Here is a 21,293-nt window from a genome sequence, read left to right as displayed (position 1 = left end):
AGACGATGCAAAGATGCGCCGGCATCACATCAGCCTGAGAAAGTCCGCTTCTGCGATGCAAACTCTTGCCCATATGCCTCTTATCAGCCCGAGATCGAGATGATGGAGTCTAGCATGCGCCGAATTTCTGCCAAACTTAACAGTCATAGACCCGGCGCAAAAAAAAAAAAAGAAAAAGAAAAAGAAAAGAAAAAAAAGAAAAAGAAAAAAAAGAAAAAGAAAAAGAAAAAAAAAAGAGGGTCCTTGCGAAGCTCAAAATTTCCACACAGGCACAAGAAGAAAGAAAAAAGTGGCCCGTTACTTCTCCACACTTTCTTGTCACCTTCAACACTCTCTTCCTCACTACCCTCACAACCCTCACAACCCTCGCCAATCAACACTCACCCAGGTTTGTCAAGATGGTGCACAAAGACTCCGAAGGATACATCTCCGACTCCTCCTCTTCCGCCTCTTCCGCCTCGGAAGACCTCGACAATGACTTTGGCGATTGGCAATCCGATGCCTCCAACCCACCCTCCCCTACCTTGTCCCTTTTTCCTGACCCATCCACCGGCAAACTCCTCTCTTTCAAGTCTCCTATCGAAGCTCTCTCCCACTCGAAAACCCTCGGGTGCGACTTTGTTGCGCTCGTCTCCCGTCTTGAGCTCGACACTTTGCAGGTCATCCGATTGGTCAATCATATTCGACGAAACAAGCTCACCCCTGACCAAGTCAACGCCGTTCAACAGGACGATAAGCTTCTCATTGACGATGCAGAATTGAAGCCGGTGGAGGGGTTCGAAGATGACGGATTGCTTCAAGTCAATTTCGATCTTCTCTCCACCCCCGCTGCCCCTACCGGAAAGGAAGTAGGAAGTGAGACAAGGCGGGTGAAAGAGTTGGAAGAACAACTCTCCAACACCCTCTCTGCATACAACGAACTTCGTTCGATCCACGCTGCCACCCTAGGTCTATCCTCCACCGATCTCACTGAATCTTCTGGCGATTCGCTCAACATGGAACAACGCTGCAAACTAGCCTCCTCCTCCCTCGCCCGCACAAAACGCGGAGCGAACCAAGCAGAAGATGACATGCTCTATTTCGACTCCTACTCCACCAACTCGATCCATCAGACTATGATCACTGATTCCGCCCGTACTCTTTCCTATGCGCAGTTCCTCCTTCACCCTGCCAACTCGGATTTGATCCGGGGGAAAGTGGTAATGGATGTGGGATGCGGTACAGGCATCCTATCCCTCTTTGCTGCCCGAGCGGGTGCGAAACAGGTTATTGCGATTGATGCGAGCGCTATTGTAGAGAGGGCGAGAGAGAATGTGGAGAAGAACGGATTCGGACATATTGTAAAGGTGCACAAGGGCAAGTTGGAGGATTTGCAAGGAGAGTTAAAGCAGTGGGAGGGGAAAGTGGATGTGTTGGTGAGCGAGTGGATGGGGTATTTCTTGCTATATGAGAACATGTTGCCTAGTGTGTTGGTTGCGAAAGAGAGGTATCTCGAGAAGGAGAGCGGTGTGCTGGCTCCGAATAGGATGACAATGCATTTGGCGGCCTTTAGAAGCGATGCATTACTGCAGACCAAGTTGAAGTTTTGGGATGATGTACATGGCTTTAACATGGCTAGTATGACGACCGGCTTGTTGGATGAAGCGTTTGTCGACGTTTTGGATGCGAAAGAGGTTGTGTCAGATAGCTACATCTTTGCTGATCTCGACCTTCCTACCCTCCCCCCAAAGCAGCCAGAGCCGGAGAGTGATTTCGAACTCAACATCACGGACGAAACCGATACGGTTCACGGGTTCATTTCTTGGTTCGACACATTCTTTTACCCTTCCTCCACCGTGGCCCAGGGCGACAGTACGGATTGCTCGGCGTTCGATTTGACAGAAAAGGACGTCTACGGGCTAGACCTGAAGAACAACCAAACCACCCAGCCTCAAGAAGGAGGCCAGGGCAAAAGAGTACTAGTAAAATTCTCCACTAGCCCATACAGCAAAGAGACGCACTGGCAACAGACGCTTTTTGTCCTCAAAGAACCCATGACAGATGTAAAGAAAGGCGACAAGATCAAAGGAAGAATTGTCGTACGCCAGGATCAGAAACATCTTCGACAGCTGCAGGTCGATCTGCATTATCTGCACGTCAAGCCGGAGAAACAAGGTGGAGCGGAGGGAAAGAAGAAAGTAGAAACGATGCTGGTTCAGATGTTTATGGTTCGTTAATCAATACGGCCGCTTTCGCATCCATACAGTGCATCGTCTGTTCACCCCCTCGTGTCAAGGTGGTGTTGAGCAGAATAAAGCAGTCTGATGAGCAGGCTTGAAGTTTTGCAGCAACATCCGAACGACAATCGAAGCACGCAAGAATAAGTGAGACTGAACCAAGCTTTTCGTAAGGTTGCACAACAAACGAAACAAAGCTGCATGCTGTATTCACACAGGCCATACTAGCTACACTAGCTACGGAGGAAAGAGTCTACAACTCAATCTTGCCCTTGTTTCCTCCAATAGCATTCTTGTAAACAAAGTCAAAACTCTCCTTCACGGTCACCGCAATCTCCTTTACCGTCGACCAAGCCTCTCTGGTCACTGTTTCATACATCGCCACCAAGGCCACCCGAATCGGATCAGGTCCATCCATAGTCCAATACCAAGCCGCTTCCCAGGTAATCAACGCGACCAATCCCATGAACAAGGTCATACCTCCTAGCATCAACACAAAGAACCACATCATTTCATCTTTATCTTTCTTATCCGCCACTCTCCTCTCCTCTTCTGTCATTAGTTCTCTTTGGTTGATGGGTTGTAGTTGCTCACTTTCTGGGTTGTTGGAGTATTTGAGTGCGAGTGCTTTTGCACGGCGGTCTTCAGACCAGGTTTTGAGAGACGCAGCACGAGCATCGGAAAGGTTGCCCTCTGCTGCATCGGCTACGTAGGATGGATAGTAGGTTTCGCACCACTGTTCGATGCGTGCCAGTTCAACAGACCATCGGGTGAAGTTGGGGTCGGAAGGGGAGAGACGACTGTGGATACGACGGGAGTAGTCGAGGAAAACATAGGCTACATCGCGAGGGTTTACCGCCTTGAGGATGAGGCCTACGGCGATTCCTTTTCGGATTTTAACGTTTTTCTTGAATACGTCCGGGTTGTTGAACATCAATTCCAACGTAGCAATAGCCATTACTTGCGGGATGGCGCAGAAGTTGAAAATGCTTTGCTCTCTAAGCAATGCCAAATAGTCCAAGGCGGACGTAGCGTGGGACATGGCATCGAGTAGCATCGAAGATAAGACGTACATGCTTCTTTGTCCTAGCTCTCCCTCCTGCGGCTTGAACTTGTTGCTTCCAGGTTTAACCTCTACGATACCAGATGCGACTTGAGCTTGCGAGGAAAACCGAGCGTAAGAGTCACCCCAACATCGTCTTGGCCAGAAATGTCTGCCTTGTTGGCAATCTTCGGCGTAGTCTCGGATGATGTTTGTTTTCTGCAAGAACAATCCCATGTGGTTGGAAAGTTGCAGCTGGTGGCCAAGCCAGGGCCGTTCGAGTCTAGACTCACTAAACAACCTCGACAAACCTTCACCCACCAAGCCTGCAACAAAGTGACAGTACAAATCAAAATCACCCCAAGTTGCCACACTCAAATCCTTTCCGGCACTGAGCTCGATATAACTAGCCATACCGGCACCCATCTTAGCGGTGATATCGCTGATCACTCTCCTGTACCCTTCATCCAGCAACTGATACTCCGCAACGACCTTGTCGAACTCAACCAAAAGCAGTCGATCCTTTTCGTTCGGACCAGATTCGTTGAAGTTCCAACCTGGTTGTTCGAGATACTTGAAAAAATCGACGAGGAGAGGGATCTTGCGAGAAGCAGGGATCGTCATGTCGTCTTCAATAGTGTCGAGAGCGCGAAGGACGAGATAGAAGAGACAGACGACTCGGGAAAGGTCGCCTTTGAGTTCTTTAATGACAGCAGCAAAGGAGCGAGAGGTGAGATCGAGGAATGTCCAGCAATCACGCATTCGTTCGCGATCCCAACCGGATTCGGCGGGGTTGGCTTTGATATCGTTGAGAGGGTCTCGCCAGACTTTGTATCCGATCATTGCTCTGAGTTCGGATGGATGGGTCATGCCCAGAAGGATATAGGAGAGGATCGCCATCTTGAATGATCTGAAGGGATGAGGTTGAGGGAGGTGGTGTTGGTGTGGAGAAGAAGAAAGCGGCGAGGGGAAATGCAAGATCACTTGAGGCAGTTCAGGGCTCGGTCAATTCTGGTTGGTTGGCTGGTGCGCGCGTCGATGTTATGTTTCTTTTCGGTGACAATGCTCTGCTGAAAATGACGATCCAATGAGATGGTAAAAGAACGACACGGAGTCGATCTGATCTTCGATCAGATAGGGCCGATCTGGTTGAGCTACCAATTCGATCGTAGATTAGGTCAAGTAGATCTCAGGAGAAATCAGGTGCAACACAGTCCCACTTGTTGTCATGATAGACCATGAAGTAGTAGTACCCCCACATCAGGCAAGTGCCACTCACATGTATATATAACTCACAGAGAGCACTAGGCTCTCGCCACATTCCCTAAGTCAATTGAGTATATATGTTTCTGTCTTTTAGCAGCAGTGACATAATACTTAGACTCTCCCCGATCACCAGTATTGGGACCTAAACGATGTTTATATTCAACAGGTTATGAGCCCAATCTGATAGCCTCCTTCACACTATCAGCAACACCAACGAAAAGTATCCCCTTCAATATGTCTAATCCAATCTACTTGGACTATGACAACTTTGTCGAAACGATCCAGGATCTCCTACCACATCAGCCAAAGATCCTCCAAAACAGGTTCAATCGAGAGATAGCGAATGAAACCTATGGTACCCCTACTGCCCCAAAAGATGGCACACTACTGAAGTATGCTATGGAGGAAGGCGATGAGGAACAAACCATCTCACCTCTATCCATCCTAATCAAATGTGTTAGTAGCCTTTACAAAGCAATGCACAACCTTGGCCCATTCACTAGCCAAATTGAACTTGGTAAAGGGATGCAAGCTAGAGTGGTCCCCTTCCTCACCAATGAGGAGTGGGATGTGAACTGTATACTTGACCTCAAGGTTGAGGGTCTGGTTGAAGCTGCCTGGAATATTGAACAACACTACCACCCCATTAAGAGTGAAGCGCCAACGTCAGCTAGAGGCAACACTCCTGCTCTAGACTTAAATGTCACCAGCCGTCATCTCGTTGGGTATGAAGCTACGCCAGGGCCTACTCCAGAGCTTAATGCCATCACAAACCATCACCTCAAGGTACTTTCAGGTCTCAATGACAGAATGAAGTGGGACGAATGAGACCTCCTCGATCTGAGGGCAGTCTCCATGCACATTTGGCGACGCAAGATATTCACCTTGTTGTCAGTTGTCCCTTTCGCACAAAATGTTCTTGACCGAAAAGTGGTGACTTTTGAGGATGCTGATTCTATACTTAGCCCAATCATCATGCATAGCTTCTCAAATAAGTTGTGCACAGAATACTTTGCTGAATATGGTGATCGACCAATACTGATCACTGTAGATCTATTCGAATGGGCACTAAACAAGTGTAAAGCATACTCCGCTGCTAAAGAATATGAGCTCTGCAGCACCACCTATGGGTTACATTGGGACCAGATTGGAAGTCATGCTTATGACTTCCTAACCAAATGGGAAGCCCATGTGTCGGAGCTTCATATGTACCTACAGGAACCTTGGATGCCGGATAATTGCTACAGGACACTCAAGCATGCCCTACCTTCAGACAAGAATGCACTATTTAACTCAGTGTTTATATTGCATGAGAAACTCAATGGAAAGGATCAAACAGCCGAAAGTGTGGCTGACATCCTAAGTCAGTGCTATGAGCTTGCCGCTGAGAGTGCACCTGTGCATCTATCCCCTATAGCCGAGGTGTCTGAACTTACTGCATTGTGAGCAGCTACATTGATTAACTGCTGGGCTTGCGGGGACCTTGGCCACGCAGCTAATAGATGTCCAGATGCCGAAGCCCATGTGTGATGGAAGCAAGAAAGGATCAAAGCGACACCCAAAGGCCATGCAAACGCCTGCATCGTGTTGCCTATGGAAGGGAACCGGGAAGACTAGGATGTGGCACCGGTCTTGGCTTTCTTTACCAAAGTTAAACCGGCACCCATTAACCTACCTCCCTGGTTCGTTCCCTTTGTATTTGACTCAGGAGCATCCTGTGTCATGGTCAACTCTTCTTGACACAGGAAAGGTTGGAGGGATATGGAGGGTTCAGTCAGCATCACTACTGCTGATGGAGGACAACTGGTTGCCACCAAGATGGGGGGCACAGTCAGCCTTCTGAGCTTCAGCCCTCAGAAGCGGCAATGGGAACAAATGATCTATAAAGACTGTCTGCTTGTACCCGGCCTTGTGATGAACCTTATCAGGACGAAGTCGGTAACGCATGCACAAGGAAAAGTTACCTTTGAGAAAGAGGTCATAATGGTACAGGATAAGGACAGACATGCAATTGGTGTACCAACAAGTGGGGATGGCTACCCTGCCATTGCCATGATGATATGGGACGACAGCATGCCCAAGCCCTCTGTCTCCCTCACTTTCACATCCAGGATGGTGAATGCAACCCACTCCTATGGGTCCTGCAATAAAGCAGATCTCTGGCACCAGCGATTGGGTCATGCCAGTCATGATGCCATCATGCAGACATGCACAGTGACCCTCTTGCACGATATCCCATTGTTTACTGCCACCAAGACTGGAACTCTATGTGACATATGTGTGCATAGCAAAGCCACAGCAAAGAATACTGCTCACCCCAGGCAATTAGAAACACCACTCGAGCTGGTTTCGATGGATGTGATGGGACTACTTTGTGGTAATGAGAAGTTTGTATACAGGCTCATCATACATGATGCATATTCAGGCATGATCTGGGTATGCGGTCTGACAAACAAAAAGGAGGCATCTCAAGAAGCCGCATGGTGGCTAGCGGAAATGCATGTCGCCATGCATAGGAAACCATTGGAGGTCATCATTGACTATGGAATCAAGGAAGTCAGGGTTGACCAAGGCGAGCTATGGTCAAACGCCTTTCGAGATGTCTGCTCATCAATGTCAGGGGTCTCGCGCCTGAAACCCAGGTCGGTCTGTCGAGATACTCGGTGACTATCAAACTGTGCGACAGCTATTGTCTCGGTATCGGTGACTATCAAGTTGTGCAGTGACAGCAGGTGGCGTTCATTGTATATACTATCGTAGGTTTCGGCTGACCTCTGTGGGCACTCTGTTCAGGGGTAGCTCGGCATGATCAATATCAATGTTATGATGACACCAAGGTCTGGTGTGAGTGTTGATGATGATGAGGTTGATGGTGTTGGTGATGAGATTGGTGATGTCGATGATAATGAGGTTGATGGTGTTGGTGATAAGGTTGGTGGCATCAACACGAGTGTCCAGTGTGTTGACTTGATGCTTGAAGTGATCCCCGGACCGCAGTGGACTACTGCCTTCGGTTCTATCTTGATCCGGACCGCTAACCTGCTATGGGCGCCTTCGGATGTCAGGTAGTGGTGATACAACACACACACTATGATGAGGAGCAACCTTGATAGATTGCTGCTATGCTGACTGAAACTAATGTATACTTATGCTGAAGTGATAACTAGTTATATGGTGAGTGTAGAGTGGATGAGGATCTACTCGACCTATTGATGATGAGAAAGCATGGTTATATACCTCTACTCAGCATCGCCAGCGATGCTGCTCCTGCTCTCTCTCCAGAGAGTACCTTCTTCATCGAGTACTGTTCAGGGGTCAGGGGCCTCTCCTGCTTGGCACCCCTGTGCCTCTTGAGCTGTGTCGACTCCTTCGACACTGCTCCTCCTCCTCATGACCTGTGTCGACTCCCTCGACACTGCTCCTCTTCCTCAGGACCTGCTTGCCAGTGTCCTATGACTATTGTCTCTCGAGCCCCTGAGTGGTAACCATCTGAGCTTGGTCCTCTTCGTGGCTGTGCCTGCTCCTTGAGCTTGGTCCTCCTCGTGGCTGTGCCTAGCCCTCCTCGCATATGGTCTCAGTGCTCCTTTGCATGTGAATCCATAGGAGTCCATGGTCTCCATGGAGACTGCACTATGACCATGCTCTCTACTGGTATCGACTAGGTCTTCGATACCTGTGCTCCTTCCATATGAACCAGTGACCCTCCTGCTTCTTGAGCATCCAGGCCCATGACACTACCCCCCTCTTAAGAGCCGAGCTCCGTCGAGGCATGCTCTGGTCTGGTTCATGCTGACTCCTCCTCCTCCTCCTCCTCCTCCTCCTCCTCGACAACATCGCCAACATCATCCTTCCTCCTTCTCTCAACGTCATCCTCCTCTCTCTACTCCTTCTGTTCTCTCTTCCTCTCTCTACTCCTCCTGTTCTCTCCTCCTTTCTCTACTTTGTCTACTCACTCGTCCCCCCTCCGACACCTCATACTCCTGGATGAGGTCGGGACAGTTGAGGTTCTCTACTGGTTCCCATGAAGCAGCTTCTTCTGAGTACCCTCTCCACAACACCTTGTACTCTGTAGTCCCATTGTGTGAACGCTTGTCGATGAGTGCTTCGACTTCAAAGTCGAGGTCCTCATCTGGAAGTGATGGTATGGTGGGCTGTTCAGCACATTGAGGAAGAGAACTTGTTCTTGCTGGCTCGAGCATGGAGACATGGAACACATCATGCACCCTAAGGTTTGCTGGTAATGTGATTCGATAAGCTCAGTGTCCTACCCATTCCTGAACTGGGTAGGGTCCTGCAAACCAGGTATCTAACTTGGGTGTGGGTCTCCGTGTCTTCCAGTTTCGACGGTTGATATAGACCATATCACCCACCTTAAACTCGATGTCCTTGTGCTTCCTGTTATACTGGTTTACTGATCTCCGTTGTGCCTCTCTGATCTGCTCCTGGAGGTACTTGCAACACTCCTTTCCATCCATGAGGTACTCGAAGCGACCTGGATCATTGACTCCTAGTTGTTGAGGGATGTCAGGATGAGCTTTGGGGTTCCATCCATAGCATGCAAAGAATGGTGAGACACCAATGCTGTTGTGGACCATGTTGTTGTACACAAAGGCTGCAGTGTCCAGCAGGTTGGCCCAGTCATCCTGTTCATAGTTGCAGTACATCCTGAGGTATTGCTCTATGACCTGATTGACTCTCTCTGTCTGACCATCAGTTTGAGGATGGTAAGCTGTGCTAAGTGAGTGCTTCACACCCATTTGCTCTGCAAATGCCTTCCATGCTCCTGATATGAACTGCCTGCCTCGGTCCGAGACCATGTGATCTGGGTATCCGAAGAGTCTTACCATGTGTCCATATAGCAACACTGCAGTCTGTTTGGCCGTGACTGTCTTATGGGTTGGAGCTAGTATGGCAAACTTGGTTAACCTGTCGACAATGACTAAGATAGAGTCATAGGTCTTGGAGTCATACTTCTTCGATGGTGGTAGTCCTTCGATGAAGTCGAGGGATATGGAGCCCCAGGGCCTGTCTGGTGTTGCTAGTGGCTGTAGCAAACCATATGGACGATGACAAGGAGCTTTGTACCTAGCACATACAGGACAACTTGCTACATAGTCTGCAATCCAAGCTGTCATGTTTGGCCACCAGTAATGTCGTTGAGCTGCCTTGATGGTAGCATCTCTTCCTACATGTCCAGCAGTAATACCATCATGGCATTGGGTCATCACCATGAATCGCAGATGCTCTACAGAGAGAGACTGTCCATCTACCTCTTTGGCACTCCTTGAGTGTCGGTTGTTGGTCCTCCCTGGCATGATCACTTTGGGGATAACCAACCTTCCTCCACTGTACCATAGGTCGTCCCTGACCTCAAAGGGCTTCTTCCTATGTATCTCCTGTAGCTCTTGGTCTAAGGGCTGGAAGATCTTGACCAGGTCTTTGAGACCTTTTGATGCTATGGACTCCATCGAGGTCATGGGGGCCACTAGGAGCGAGTCATGGTCTGCTGTCTCCTTGAACACTCGAGGAGGCAGTAGTTGCCTCACATTGTGATCCTGCTCTTCACCAGCTGGTTGCATGTCTGTCCTTCTGGTGAGAGCATCGGGTTCACCACCTTTGTCTCCTGGTTGATACTGCAATATGAAGTCGAAGTCTGCTAATAGTATTGCCCATCGAGCCTGTCGACCTGTGATGCGTCTCTGTGACTTGAAGTACTTGAGGGCTTCATGGTCAGTGAGGATGACCAGTTGGCTCAGTAGTCCAGCTAGCATGTGTCGCCACTGAGTGAGGCAGGCGACCACAGCTAGGAGCTCCTTGTCATGGATCTCATAGTTCTTCTCGGCAGAAGACATCTTCCTAGAGTAGAAAGCCACTGGATGCCATCATCCTTCATGCTCCTGCTTGAGTACTCCTGCTATAGCAAAGTCACTTGCATCAGTCTCCAACCTTGTTGGGAGGTGGTAGTCGAAGTGCTGAAGCACTCCTGCTGATGTGAAGGCCTGGATGAGCTTGTGGAAGGCCTGTTGGGCCTCCTCTGGTAGCTCGAACTTCTTGAACCGTTCTATAGGCTTTACCAGTGCTGTCAAGGGCCTGGCTATGCGAGCAAAGTGGGCTATGAACCTTCGATAGAAGTTGGCAAAACCCAGGAACCTCTGGATGTCATGGATTGACTCTGGCATTGGCCACTCCTTGACAGTGCGCACCTTTTCTGGGTCCATCTCTATGCCCGTTGGCTTGATGATGTACCCCAGGAACTCGACTGTCTTGGTGTGGAACTCACACTTCGACAGCTTAGCAAAGAGCCTGTTGCTCCTTAAGCGAGTGAGGACCTTGGTGACATGCTTCACATGTACCTCTTCAGTGTCACTGAAGATCAGGAAGTCATCTAGGTATACTACCACATATATCCCAATGATGTCTCGGAAGATGTCATTGATGAATGACTGGAAGTGAGCCGGAGCATTGGCTAGGCCAAAGGGCATCACTAGGTACTCATAGAGTCCCAACTGAGTGCCAAAAGCTGTCTTCCATTCATCTCCTTTAGCAATCCGGATGAGGTTGTATGCTGCTCTAAGGTCTAGCTTGGTATAGATCCTTGCCTTCCTGAGTAAGAACAGCTGCTCCTTGATGAGGGGCAATGGTGCCCTGTTCTTGACAGTGATCTCGTTGAGACCTCTGTAGTCCACACAGAGTCTGAGACCCCCATCCTTCTTTGGTACGAAGAGCACTGGTGATCGTGCCGGGCTCTTCGATGGTCTTATGAACCCCTTCTCGAGGTTCTCATCCAAGTACCTCCTCAACTCGGACATCTCCTTGGGTCCCTTAAGGTATAGGGGCCCTTGAGGTGGCTTACCTCCTTCTATCAACTCGAGGTGGAGATCATGCTCAGTATGATGGGGCAGCTTGTCTGCTTCCACCTCATCAAACACATCTCGCAGGTGTTGGTATGGCTTTGGTATGTCTGCAGCCGTCACCACCTTGTCTACCTCCACCTCCATCTCGACTCCTTTGTCTGCGCCTGTAGGTACAAAACCAAAGGCCGGGAGTGATGATGGTGGCTCCTCCAACAGCATGAACCCTATGGGTCCATCTTCCAGAGCTGCTCGTAGTATGCGCTCTGCTGAGACAAACTTGTTACCATGAAGGGTTGGTCTCCTCATGGTTAGGTCCCCTGCTCTTGCTGCCTCAGGGGGTCTCCTTGGGGGTCGGTCCTGCTCCTGAGTCTTGAACTCCAACTGGCCCGTATCCCATTGTATGGTGGGTTTGAGCCTCTGTAGCTCAGTGAACCCCAGGATGAGGTCATAGTCTGCAGTGTCGGCCACTGAAGCTTCGACCACACCCAGATTGTGTGTACCAATAGATACCTGCATGCTCGCAGAACTATTGATGGAGAGTTGGTGCCTGGTGACACCATGGATCGATCTTGTTTTTATGGGTTTTGTGGGTATTTGGTACTTACTAATGAAAGAATCTGAGACTATGGACAAACCAGCACTGGTATCAGCTAGTATCCGAGCAGGATGGTCTTGAACCATTCCAGATAGCTCCAGTACTGCTTTGCCTCCACTGGTAGAGAAACATACTTGACAATCTTGATATATACAGAGTGATGGCGAGGAGGTTTGTAGAGCAATGCATGCCATCAGTGCATCACCCCACTGACATTTCCCTCATTGTCATCATCATCATGCTCCTCCTCCTCGTGGTTGAGGTCCATGGGTTGCTGGTATGAGCTGAGGTCCATGGCCTCAGGGTCACCTGTCTCAGTACTGCCTGTGTGGCCATCTCCTGAGTCGGTGGCCTCCTCAAAGGGGTCTGCTGTGGTGACCATAACCTTTGGTCCCATGGGTCGAGAGCTAAGAGGGTCTACCCTCCTGCTGGGGCAGTCTCTGGCCCAATGGCCAATACCCTTGCATACATGACAGGTGTTGATACCTGATGGAGCAGGGCTTCCTTGCTTCGAGGGTTGGGTGGGATGATGAGGAAGGGGTTGGTTTAGGTTTTGTATAGTTGCTTGTGTAGTTGCTTGTGATGGTGATCGAGCTGGATAAGGTTGAGTGGGTTGTCGGATGGGGATTGAACTTTGATTTGGCCGAGACCCAGTTCTTAGTGGAGGTGATGTGGCGTTTGGGAGTGAGTGTCTAGCCGAGGACTGCTGTAGTAGCATCCTCTGTCGATCGATCTCCTCGACCTCTCGATACCACTCCCATCTCTTCCCAGGTGGATTCCTCTCGAACTTCTCCTGTATGCTACGAGTGAGACTACCTCTGAAGAGATCAATCACTAGCTCGTTGTCATCTAGGTTGACCTGTCCCTCCAAGTCTCTGAACCGCTCTACATGACGTGTGGCAGCACCAGGAGCATCACTTGTGAGTCTGAGAGCCAACAGCTTGTTGTATGCCTCCATCCTAGCATTGCGTGGGTTGAACTGTTCTGACAGTCGCTCTGTGAAGTAGTGCCAATCATTGAACAACCTTCCTTCTCTAGCTCTATCAATACGGAGCTTGGAGGTCCACCACTCTCTTGCTGTCCCTTCCAGTTGAGCACCCATGTGGTTGATCATCCTAGTCTGCTCATACACCTGGTTGAACTTAAACCATGCTTCGGCTTCTAGAATGAAGATCTCCATGTCTCGGGGATTGAACTTTGGGAAGGGGGTGGCGATGGGCTTTGACCGGTTAAGCTCTGCCATGATGCTGGTATCCTCCTCATGGTCCAGGGGGTAAGGGTCCGTCCTAGTCCTGCTGTAGGGGTCCACCTTAGTCTTGACATATCTTGGCCCAGTAGGTGAAGCATACTTCTCGTAGTTGATGTCCTCCTGCTCATCCAGGTTGAATGAGACTGAATGTCTTGGTCGTGGAGCTGGAGTAGGAGTATGTGGGTCTCCTATCATAGACTCATCTCCTCCTCCTGCTTGGTCTTCTGAGTGAGAGAGGTCCATTGTCTCCCCCCTGCTCAGTTGAGCTCGTTGTAATTGTTCCTCTTGATGACCCTGTCTGGTAAGCTCTAGCTGTGCTTCCAATAGAGTGAGTAGTCTATCGAGCTTATTGTTGAGGTCTGGGTCCGTCATGGTGATCATGAGGAGCTGCTTGAATGATCCACTCTAATGTCAGGGGTCTCGCACCTGAAACCCAGGTCGGTCTGTCGAGATACTCGGTGACTATCAAACTGTGCGACAGCTATTGTCTCGGTATCGGTGACTATCAAGTTGTGCAGTGACAACAGGTGGTGTTCATTGTATATACTATCGTAGGTTTCGGCTGACCTCTGTGGACACTCCGTTCAGGGGTAGCTCGGCACGATCAATATCAATGCTTCGGTTATGATGACACCAAGGTCTGGTGTGAGTGTTGATGATGATGAGGTTGATGTCGTTGGTGATAAGGTTGGTGAGTGTTGATGATAAGGAGGTTGATGGTGTTGGTGATAAGGTTGGTGGCATCAACACGAGTGTCCAGTGTGTTGACTTGATGCTTGAAGTGATCCCCGGACCGCAGTGGACTACTGCCTTCGGTTCTATCTTGATCCGGACCGCTAACCTGCTATGGGCGCCTTCGGATGTCAGGTAGTGGTGATACAACACACACACTATGATGAGGAGCAACCTTGATAGATTGCTGCTATGCTGACTGTAACTAATGAGTACTTGTGTTTCTAAAGTATTGACTAGTTGTATGGTGAGTGTAGAGTGGATGGGGATCCACTCGACCTATGATGATGAGAAAGCATGGTTATATACCTCTTCACAGCATCGCCAGCGATGCTGCTCCTGCTCTCTCTCCAGAGAGTACCTTCTTCATCGAGTACTGTTCAGGGGTCAGGGGCCTCTCCTGCTTGGCACCCCTGTGCCTCTTGAGTGGTGTCGACTCCTTCGACACTGCTCCTCCTCCTCATGACCTGTGTCGACTCCCTCGACACTGCTCCTCTTCCTCAGGACCTGCTTGCCAGTGTCCTATGACTCTTGTCTCTCGAGCCCCTGAGTGGTAACCATCTGAGCTTGGTCCTCCTTGTGGCTGCGCCTGCTCTTTGAGCTTGGTCCTCCTCATGGCTGTGCCTGGCCCTCCTCGCATATGGGCTCAGTGCTCCTTTGCATGTGAATCCATAGGAGTCCATGGTCTCCATGGAGACTGCACTACGACCATGCTCTCTACTGGTATCGACTAGGTCTTCGATACCTGTGCTCCTTCCATATGAACCAGTGACCCTCCTGCTTCTTGAGCATCCAGGCCCATGACATGATGGTTCTTCCTACCTCTTGCGCATCCAGGCCCATGACAAATGGTTCTGGACTATTGTTGGCAGGCATGGGAGGAGATCCTGCATGGAGTCGACAAAGTTGTCATAGATCGAGTAGTCTATGTTAGACATCATTGAAGGTGTGTTCGAGGATGTGGTAGGGCTATTTGGGCTCATAACCTGTTGAAGTTTGAAGAAGTTTCAGTCCTGATACTGGCAATAGGGGAGAGTCTAAGTACAATGTCACTACTTCTTTAAGGCAGAAACATATATACTCGATTGACTAGAGGGAGTGTTGATAGCTTAGTGCTCTCAGTGTGCTATATATACATCTGTGTTGCACTTCCCAGAGGTGGGATTACCCCTAGCTAATGACCTACCATGACAACTGGCAGGACTGTGTTGTACCTGATCTCTTCCCAGATCAGTCCCCCTGAATCTCTGATCAGATCAGTTTGTCCTGATTCCTCCACCATTGGCTTGCGTCACCTTCCATTGTCATGTTTGATCATTACCTTTGTGAGTAGTTAGCCACGAGAGAGGAAAGAGACACGTGTCTGCATTTGAGGTCAAAAATGGAAAATTGCAAGGAATACCCAAATCCAAATTGGCGATTCCAATTTCTTGAAAATGATTCGAATTTCCAATTCGATAACCCTCTCTTGCACGAGTAGCTTTACTTGGACGCCAAGTTGGACAGTCAGTTATTGAACTGCCATTTTCTTTTCTTGCATGCCTTGTTGCATCACCATCGGTTGGTCGCTGTCATCTGCACCATCACAGTCTTGTTTTAGTATTTTGTTTTGTTTCGATTGCCTGGGCCTGAATCAGAGTAGCGATGACGTTGGAAGACGTCAACCAACTACCATTCCTTTTGGCTGATGTGTGTTTTCTCAAGATGAGTTGACAGCGAATGGCTGAGCGTTGGTGGCGACATGCATATATCACAATCTTATTTGCTTTCAATCTTCTTTCTCGTCCATCATTCACCAGCAATGAGATAACAGTGCAGAAGCTATTGACTGGTCCAGCTCCGACTCGATCAGTGTCAAAATCAATCACGTCAACAAAGATGACGAAAGAACATCAGTCTGTTTTCCACGCACGTCTGTGCTTCATCCCAAGTTCTGCGATGCTCTTCCGATGGTAAGCAGCGGACGTAGTTGGCATGCGTCTCGTCGAACTCGACCGTGTCAAGCGAATCTGCATCGCCAAATAGCAAGCTCACCTGCTTAGCGGCGGGGCCCTGGAGCTGCTTCAGCAATGGTAAGCCTTCAGGTGTGAGACCACTTATGAACACGTGATGTCGCAGCAGAAGACGACTCTTTGCATCTTCTTCCTCTTGCTCTTTCATCTTGGGCGCCCGCTGCTTGTTGGATGCTCGGGTTGGATGACGTCGCTGCGAGTACTCGTGACCGCGGCAAGATTCTGGGCCCTTGAGATCAAAGAAGAGCTCGAGGCACTGCTTCTCTTGGTTGACAGCAAGACGGGGCCCTACTGCCGCCTCTTTGACCTCTCGGGTAGGTCGGTTGATGCAGTTCTTTACTTGGATAGCAATGTACGACAACTTGGTCTCGTCAAACTTGTCAGCGCCGTTCGGAGGCTGGTCGCTGTGAGACTCATAAACGGGTATGAGCAAATCCCATCCAACTTGATTGCTAACGCCTTGCGCTGTGGCGTGACGAATCCAGAGCTCGAAAAGCAAATCTGTCCCAATGCGACGGTTATGCGGTATCTGATTGGGCAGAACGGCGGAATGCGTAAAGTTGAGCCATGCGCGTCGGGCCCACGAAGCCAGTTGCGACGGCAAGCCTTGATCGGCTTGGTCTTGATCCGCCATGACTTGGTCGCCATCCTCACTTCCAGGGTAGCCGCTGCTGGACCCGCTGACTGCTGGTGCACACTCTACATACTTGGAGCCGGTAAGAGTGCAAAGCCAGTCGTGGACACTGACCAGGCCGTAGAGCGCGGCATACTTGGCTTCGGCCGAGGGAACAGGCCATGAGGAAATGTAGTAACGCAGGTGATTTGAGTACCTCTGGCTCATAGCCAGGTCGATGGCCATGGTGGATAGGAGAGCGACGCCGAGCTCGCCTTGAGCGCCCACGTTGAGACCAACGGGTGCACTGGCATGGATAATAGCCTGCACCATCATGGACCACTTGACAGCTACAAGTTCGGGCTTGGATCGAACGCTCCAAGCAACGGCAAGGCTAAGAGGTGCTTCACTAGGTGTACCCGACTTGATCGAGTCCGAGGTGGAATAGATTCGACCGACGAAGCGCAGGTGGTGAGCAATCTGGCGAGAGACAAAGTGGTACCAATGCTGCGGGCCAGCTTTGCTCGACAGGTCGAGGTGAAGGCGTCGGGAGGCAAGCGCGATCAGATTCTGATTGGTTTCGTTGAGCGGATCGGGCTGGATGTCTTGCAATACCTCCGGCCACGTCCACTCGCTCGGCAAGACTAGTTTCCTGAAGATGGTCGTGGGCATGATGAACCCGTCGCTGTGATAGCGTGAGTCCATCCACAGCGGTCGTCCGAAGCGAGGAAGGAATGCGTCGAGATCTCGCATGGTCAGTTGGCAGGTACCCGAGGGGGAGAGCGTGCGAAGATGTTGACTAGTCAAGTTGAGGTCGAGAGGCATCGCCGAAAACGCCTGGGTGAGACAATGCGTGTCGAATTCTGACATGCGTCGCGAGCCTTGACGAGCTTCCTTGCCGGCGAGCGGTGCCAGATCCGAGTTAGTGTCGATGAGGAGGATCCACGTGGTCTCTGGCATGGCATGGAACCACACTCGACGTATGTATGGCAGCAATGTATCCATGCTACTGCATTCGTCCAATGCGAGGAAAAAGAACGAGTTAGGGTCAGCGTTGCGAAGGAGATGCTCCACTAATTGGAGGCGAGGCTTGAGATGATCTCGAATGGCATGGGTGAGCAACTCATGATCAGACAATTGGCAAGAGTACTGTCCCTTCATGGTTGACGCGAGAGTGGTGGCCGTTTCACAGATGTAATCAAGGATCTTTTCACGAACTCGCGGGGTTGCCAAAAGGCTAGGCGGAGGATCGGCGGCTTGGTTGGCGGGGTGGACGTGAGTGAGCGGATTGTCGGTGCTAGGAGGTATGTCTGTGGAACAGACATGTGGGAGGCGGCTCTGGTGGCAGATGTTAGAGGGAGTCTCGAAGAGCGAGCCCTCTTTCAAGCCGGTAGTTCGGGCATAGTAGAAGACGACGGCACGCCAGCACGCGGCAGGATCTTGGTGGTGAGCAGGCGGGTCAAAGCAACCAGAGGCATGTTGGAGCTGGATCAGGTAATAGGCTGTAGTCTGGCAGTAGACGGAAAGCCAAGCGAGGATGGAGAGGTGTGCTTGGTTGAACCTCATGTGTTCTTGGTCGCCTTTGGGCGTGGGATGGGGCTGATCCTTGGTTTCTAATGACCCAGGGAGGAGTCGCTTGATGCGTTGAAAGTAGTCATAGACTGGCTTGTCCTGCGGGGGCTCCGAGACAGCATAGTTTTGTGTGAGGAGAGAGCTTTCTCTGAGACAAACGAGCATACCGGGACTGACGGTGCTGAGTTGGACGCAGAGCCTGGTTTTGCCAAAGCCTGAGGACTGGATTATGGGGAGCACCTTGGCATAGTACTTGCGAGTTTGCTCGGGCAGGGACCAATGATGCTTGCGAGTCTGCTCGGGCACGGACTGATGCTGTTGGTGGTGAGTGTGGTCGGCTAAAGGGGGAGAGTTCTCAAGACGGGCGACATGCACGGGAGGCGGAGATGATGAGGAAGGGGGAAAGAGCTGGTTGTGTACCTTGATGTAGTCGACAAGTCTTTCGAGAGCTTGACCGTTGAAGGTGGAGGTAAAGTCGTAGAGAGGCGCACGGGCCGGAGGGCTGGGCATACGAAGGGGACCTGGGATGAAAGCATACTGCAAGACATGTGCAAGGCGGTCGACAGGGTCGAAGGTAGGTTGAAAGAAGGCGCATTTCTCGATGCGTGTCAAGAGAGTTTTGGCGTCGAACCGATCTCTGAGACTTGCAGAGGGATCGGCTCCGGAGCCGGAAACGTGCAAGAAGCTATGGATAAACTTTTCCGGAAGCCGATCGGCTATGGATTTGAGCTCATTGATGAGCCGATCAAAGTATGCGTGATCGAGAAAGAAGTCGAGACTTTTTACACGTGTCTTGCGATCAGTATTGGGCAGGGCTGCTGCTTTGAGCATCTGAATCCAAATTATGACGCTGAAATCCTGATCATCGAATGGCTTCTTGAGTGTATCATAAAGGAGCTTCTTTTGTGGTGATGCGGGCAAGCCTGGCAGGCTCGGCAAAGACGGCGCGTCATGTGGCGGAGTGGACACGACGGGAGAGGCAGGAGAAGAACCGGGGTTGAGCGTAGGAGGAAGCATTGGAATCAAATTGTGCGATGCAGTTGTTGGAAGGGAGGGTAGGAGCGCAATCAGTGCTGGCAGTGATGCTGGCAGTGATGGTGGCGGTGATGGTGGCGGTGATGGTGGTGGTGATGGTGGCGGTATATTGTCGACCAAAACTGAGCCTCCACATACACGCACCACACGCAACCAACACTTTGCCCGATCCGATCGACTCTTCCGATTTTGGCGATACGCACACGAACAAGAGGGGGTATCAAAGTTTTTGCGTTTTTAAAAACGCGGGTTTTTTGCAGAGCGCGTTTTTCAAAAAAAACGCAAAAGCTTACATAAGCTGCGCCAAACGAAAAACAAAACTGCGTTTTTGAAAACACAGCTTTTTCGTGCGTTTTCAAAAACGCAAAACGAGTTCACTCCACAACAGTGAAAGTATGTGAGCACTACTTCGATCTCACACCTTCGCCACCTTTACACACTCGGATCCATAGCAAGTTGTCGAAGCCAGTCCCGCGTATCGGCATGCGTCAGGCCCGATCATCGCCATCGGCATCGGCACACCGGCTATCTGATACCCGAGGTGGAGAAGATAGGTGCCACATCATGTTTCATATGCTTATTGTTAGGTTACGTCTCTTATCGGCCGTATGATTCATGCTTCATATGCTTACTTTTAGGATACATATTTTATCGGCCGTATGATTTCATCGCGTTTTTGGAAACCCGCTTTTCCTTAAATGGGGGGTTCAACTTTGCTCCAAAAATGCGCTTTTCAAAAAACCCGCATTTTTAAAAACGCAAAAACTTTGATACCCCCTAAGCAAGTAGTTGTTGAAGTTTGAAGAAGTTTCAATCCTGATACTGGCAATCGGGGAGAGTCTAAGTACAATGTCACTACTGTCATGGGCCTGGATGCTCAAGAAGCAGGAGGGTCACTGGTTCATATGGAAGGAGCACAGGTATCGAAGACCTAGTCGATACCAGTAGAAAGCATGGTCGTAGTGCAGTCTCCATGGAGACCATGGACTCCTATGGACTCACATGCAAAGGAGAACCGAGCCACATGCGAGGAGGACCAGACGCAGCCATGAGGAGGACCAAGCTCAGATGGTTACCACTCAGGGGCTCGAGAGACAAGAGTCCTAGGACACTGGCAAGCAGGCCATGAGGAGGAGGAGCAGTGTCGGAGGAGTCGACACCACTCAAGAGGCACAGGGATGCCAAGCAGGAGAGGCCCCTGACCCCTGACACAGTACTCGATGAAGAAGGTACTCTCTGGAGAGAGAGCAGGAGCAGCATCGCTGGCGATGCTGTGAAGAGGTATATAACCATGCTTTCTCATCATCAAAGGTCGAGTGGATCCTCATCCACTCTACTCACCATACAACTAGTCAATACTTTAGAAACACAAGTACTCATTAGTTACAGTCAGCATAGCAGCAATCTATCAAGGTTGCTCCTCATCGTAGTGTGTGTGTTGTATCACCACTACCTGATGTCCGAAGGCGCCCATAGCAGGTTAGCAGTCCGGATCAAGATAGAACCAAAGGCAGTAGTCCACTGCGGTCCGGGGATCACTTCAAGCATCAAGTCAACACACTGGACACTCGTGTTGACGCCACCAACCTTATCACCAACACCATCAACCTCGTTATCATCAACACTCACCAACCTTATCACCAACGTCATCAACCTCATCATCATCAACACTCACACCAGACCTTGGTGTCATCATAACATTGATATTGATCATGCCGAGCTACCCCTGAACGGAGTGTCCACAGAGGTCAGCCGAAACCTACGATAGTATATACAACGAACACCACCTGCTGTCACTGCACAACTTGATAGTCACCGATACCGAGACAATAGCTGTCGCACAGTTTGATAGTCACCGAGTATCTCGACAGACCGACCTGGGTTTCAGGCGCGAGACCCCTGACACTATGCTGACTGAAACTAATATATACTTATGCTGAAGTGATAACTAGTTATGGTGAGTGTAGAGTGGATGAGGATCCACTCGACCTATGATGATGAGAAAGCATGGTTATATACCTCTTCACAGCATCACCAGCGATGCTGCTCCTGCTCTCTCTCCAGAGAGTACCCTCTTCATCGAGCACTGCTCAGGGGCCTCTCCTGC

General features: G+C 50.2%; 6 protein-coding genes across 6 annotated transcripts; 2 read left to right on the top strand and 4 right to left on the bottom strand.

Annotated features, from left to right (window-relative positions):
- Positions 1-398: 398 nt before the first annotated feature.
- UHO2_04475 (uncharacterized protein) lies at positions 399-2,216 on the top strand (the record flags this gene model as incomplete). Its single annotated transcript, XM_041558467.1, has 1 exon — positions 399-2,216. The coding sequence occupies one exon, from the start codon at positions 399-401 to the stop codon at positions 2,214-2,216; it is 1,818 nt and encodes a 605-aa protein (XP_041414401.1).
- A 253-nt stretch (positions 2,217-2,469) lies between these two features.
- On the bottom strand, positions 2,470-4,158 carry UHO2_04474 (putative farnesyl-diphosphate farnesyltransferase; the record flags this gene model as incomplete). Its single annotated transcript, XM_041558466.1, has 1 exon — positions 2,470-4,158. One exon carries the CDS (start codon positions 4,156-4,158, stop codon positions 2,470-2,472), a length of 1,689 nt encoding a protein of 562 aa, XP_041414400.1.
- A 600-nt stretch (positions 4,159-4,758) lies between these two features.
- UHO2_04473 (uncharacterized protein) lies at positions 4,759-5,352 on the top strand (the record flags this gene model as incomplete). Its single annotated transcript, XM_041558465.1, has 1 exon — positions 4,759-5,352. One exon carries the CDS (start codon positions 4,759-4,761, stop codon positions 5,350-5,352), a length of 594 nt encoding a protein of 197 aa, XP_041414399.1.
- Positions 5,353-7,952: 2,600 nt separating this feature from the next.
- UHO2_04472 (uncharacterized protein) lies at positions 7,953-11,894 on the bottom strand (the record flags this gene model as incomplete). Its single annotated transcript, XM_041558464.1, has 5 exons — positions 7,953-8,258; positions 8,478-8,748; positions 8,793-8,815; positions 8,895-10,380; positions 10,471-11,894. 5 exons carry the CDS (start codon positions 11,892-11,894, stop codon positions 7,953-7,955), a joined length of 3,510 nt encoding a protein of 1,169 aa, XP_041414398.1.
- A 134-nt stretch (positions 11,895-12,028) lies between these two features.
- On the bottom strand, positions 12,029-13,594 carry UHO2_04471 (uncharacterized protein; the record flags this gene model as incomplete). The annotated part of the gene is made up of 2 exons (XM_041558463.1): positions 12,029-12,115; positions 12,188-13,594. 2 exons carry the CDS (start codon positions 13,592-13,594, stop codon positions 12,029-12,031), a joined length of 1,494 nt encoding a protein of 497 aa, XP_041414397.1.
- A 2,229-nt stretch (positions 13,595-15,823) lies between these two features.
- On the bottom strand, positions 15,824-19,168 carry UHO2_04470 (uncharacterized protein; the record flags this gene model as incomplete). The annotated part of the gene is made up of 1 exon (XM_041558462.1): positions 15,824-19,168. One exon carries the CDS (start codon positions 19,166-19,168, stop codon positions 15,824-15,826), a length of 3,345 nt encoding a protein of 1,114 aa, XP_041414396.1.
- Positions 19,169-21,293: the final 2,125 nt, after the last annotated feature.

This window comes from Ustilago hordei (assembly GCF_900519145.1).
Source record: "Ustilago hordei strain Uho2 genome assembly, contig: UHO2_contig_09, whole genome shotgun sequence".
In the NCBI taxonomy this organism is placed as follows: Eukaryota; Fungi; Basidiomycota; class Ustilaginomycetes; order Ustilaginales; family Ustilaginaceae; genus Ustilago; species Ustilago hordei.
Note: the sequence above shows the minus strand (reverse complement) of the source record. Positions and strands in the feature narration are given on the sequence as shown.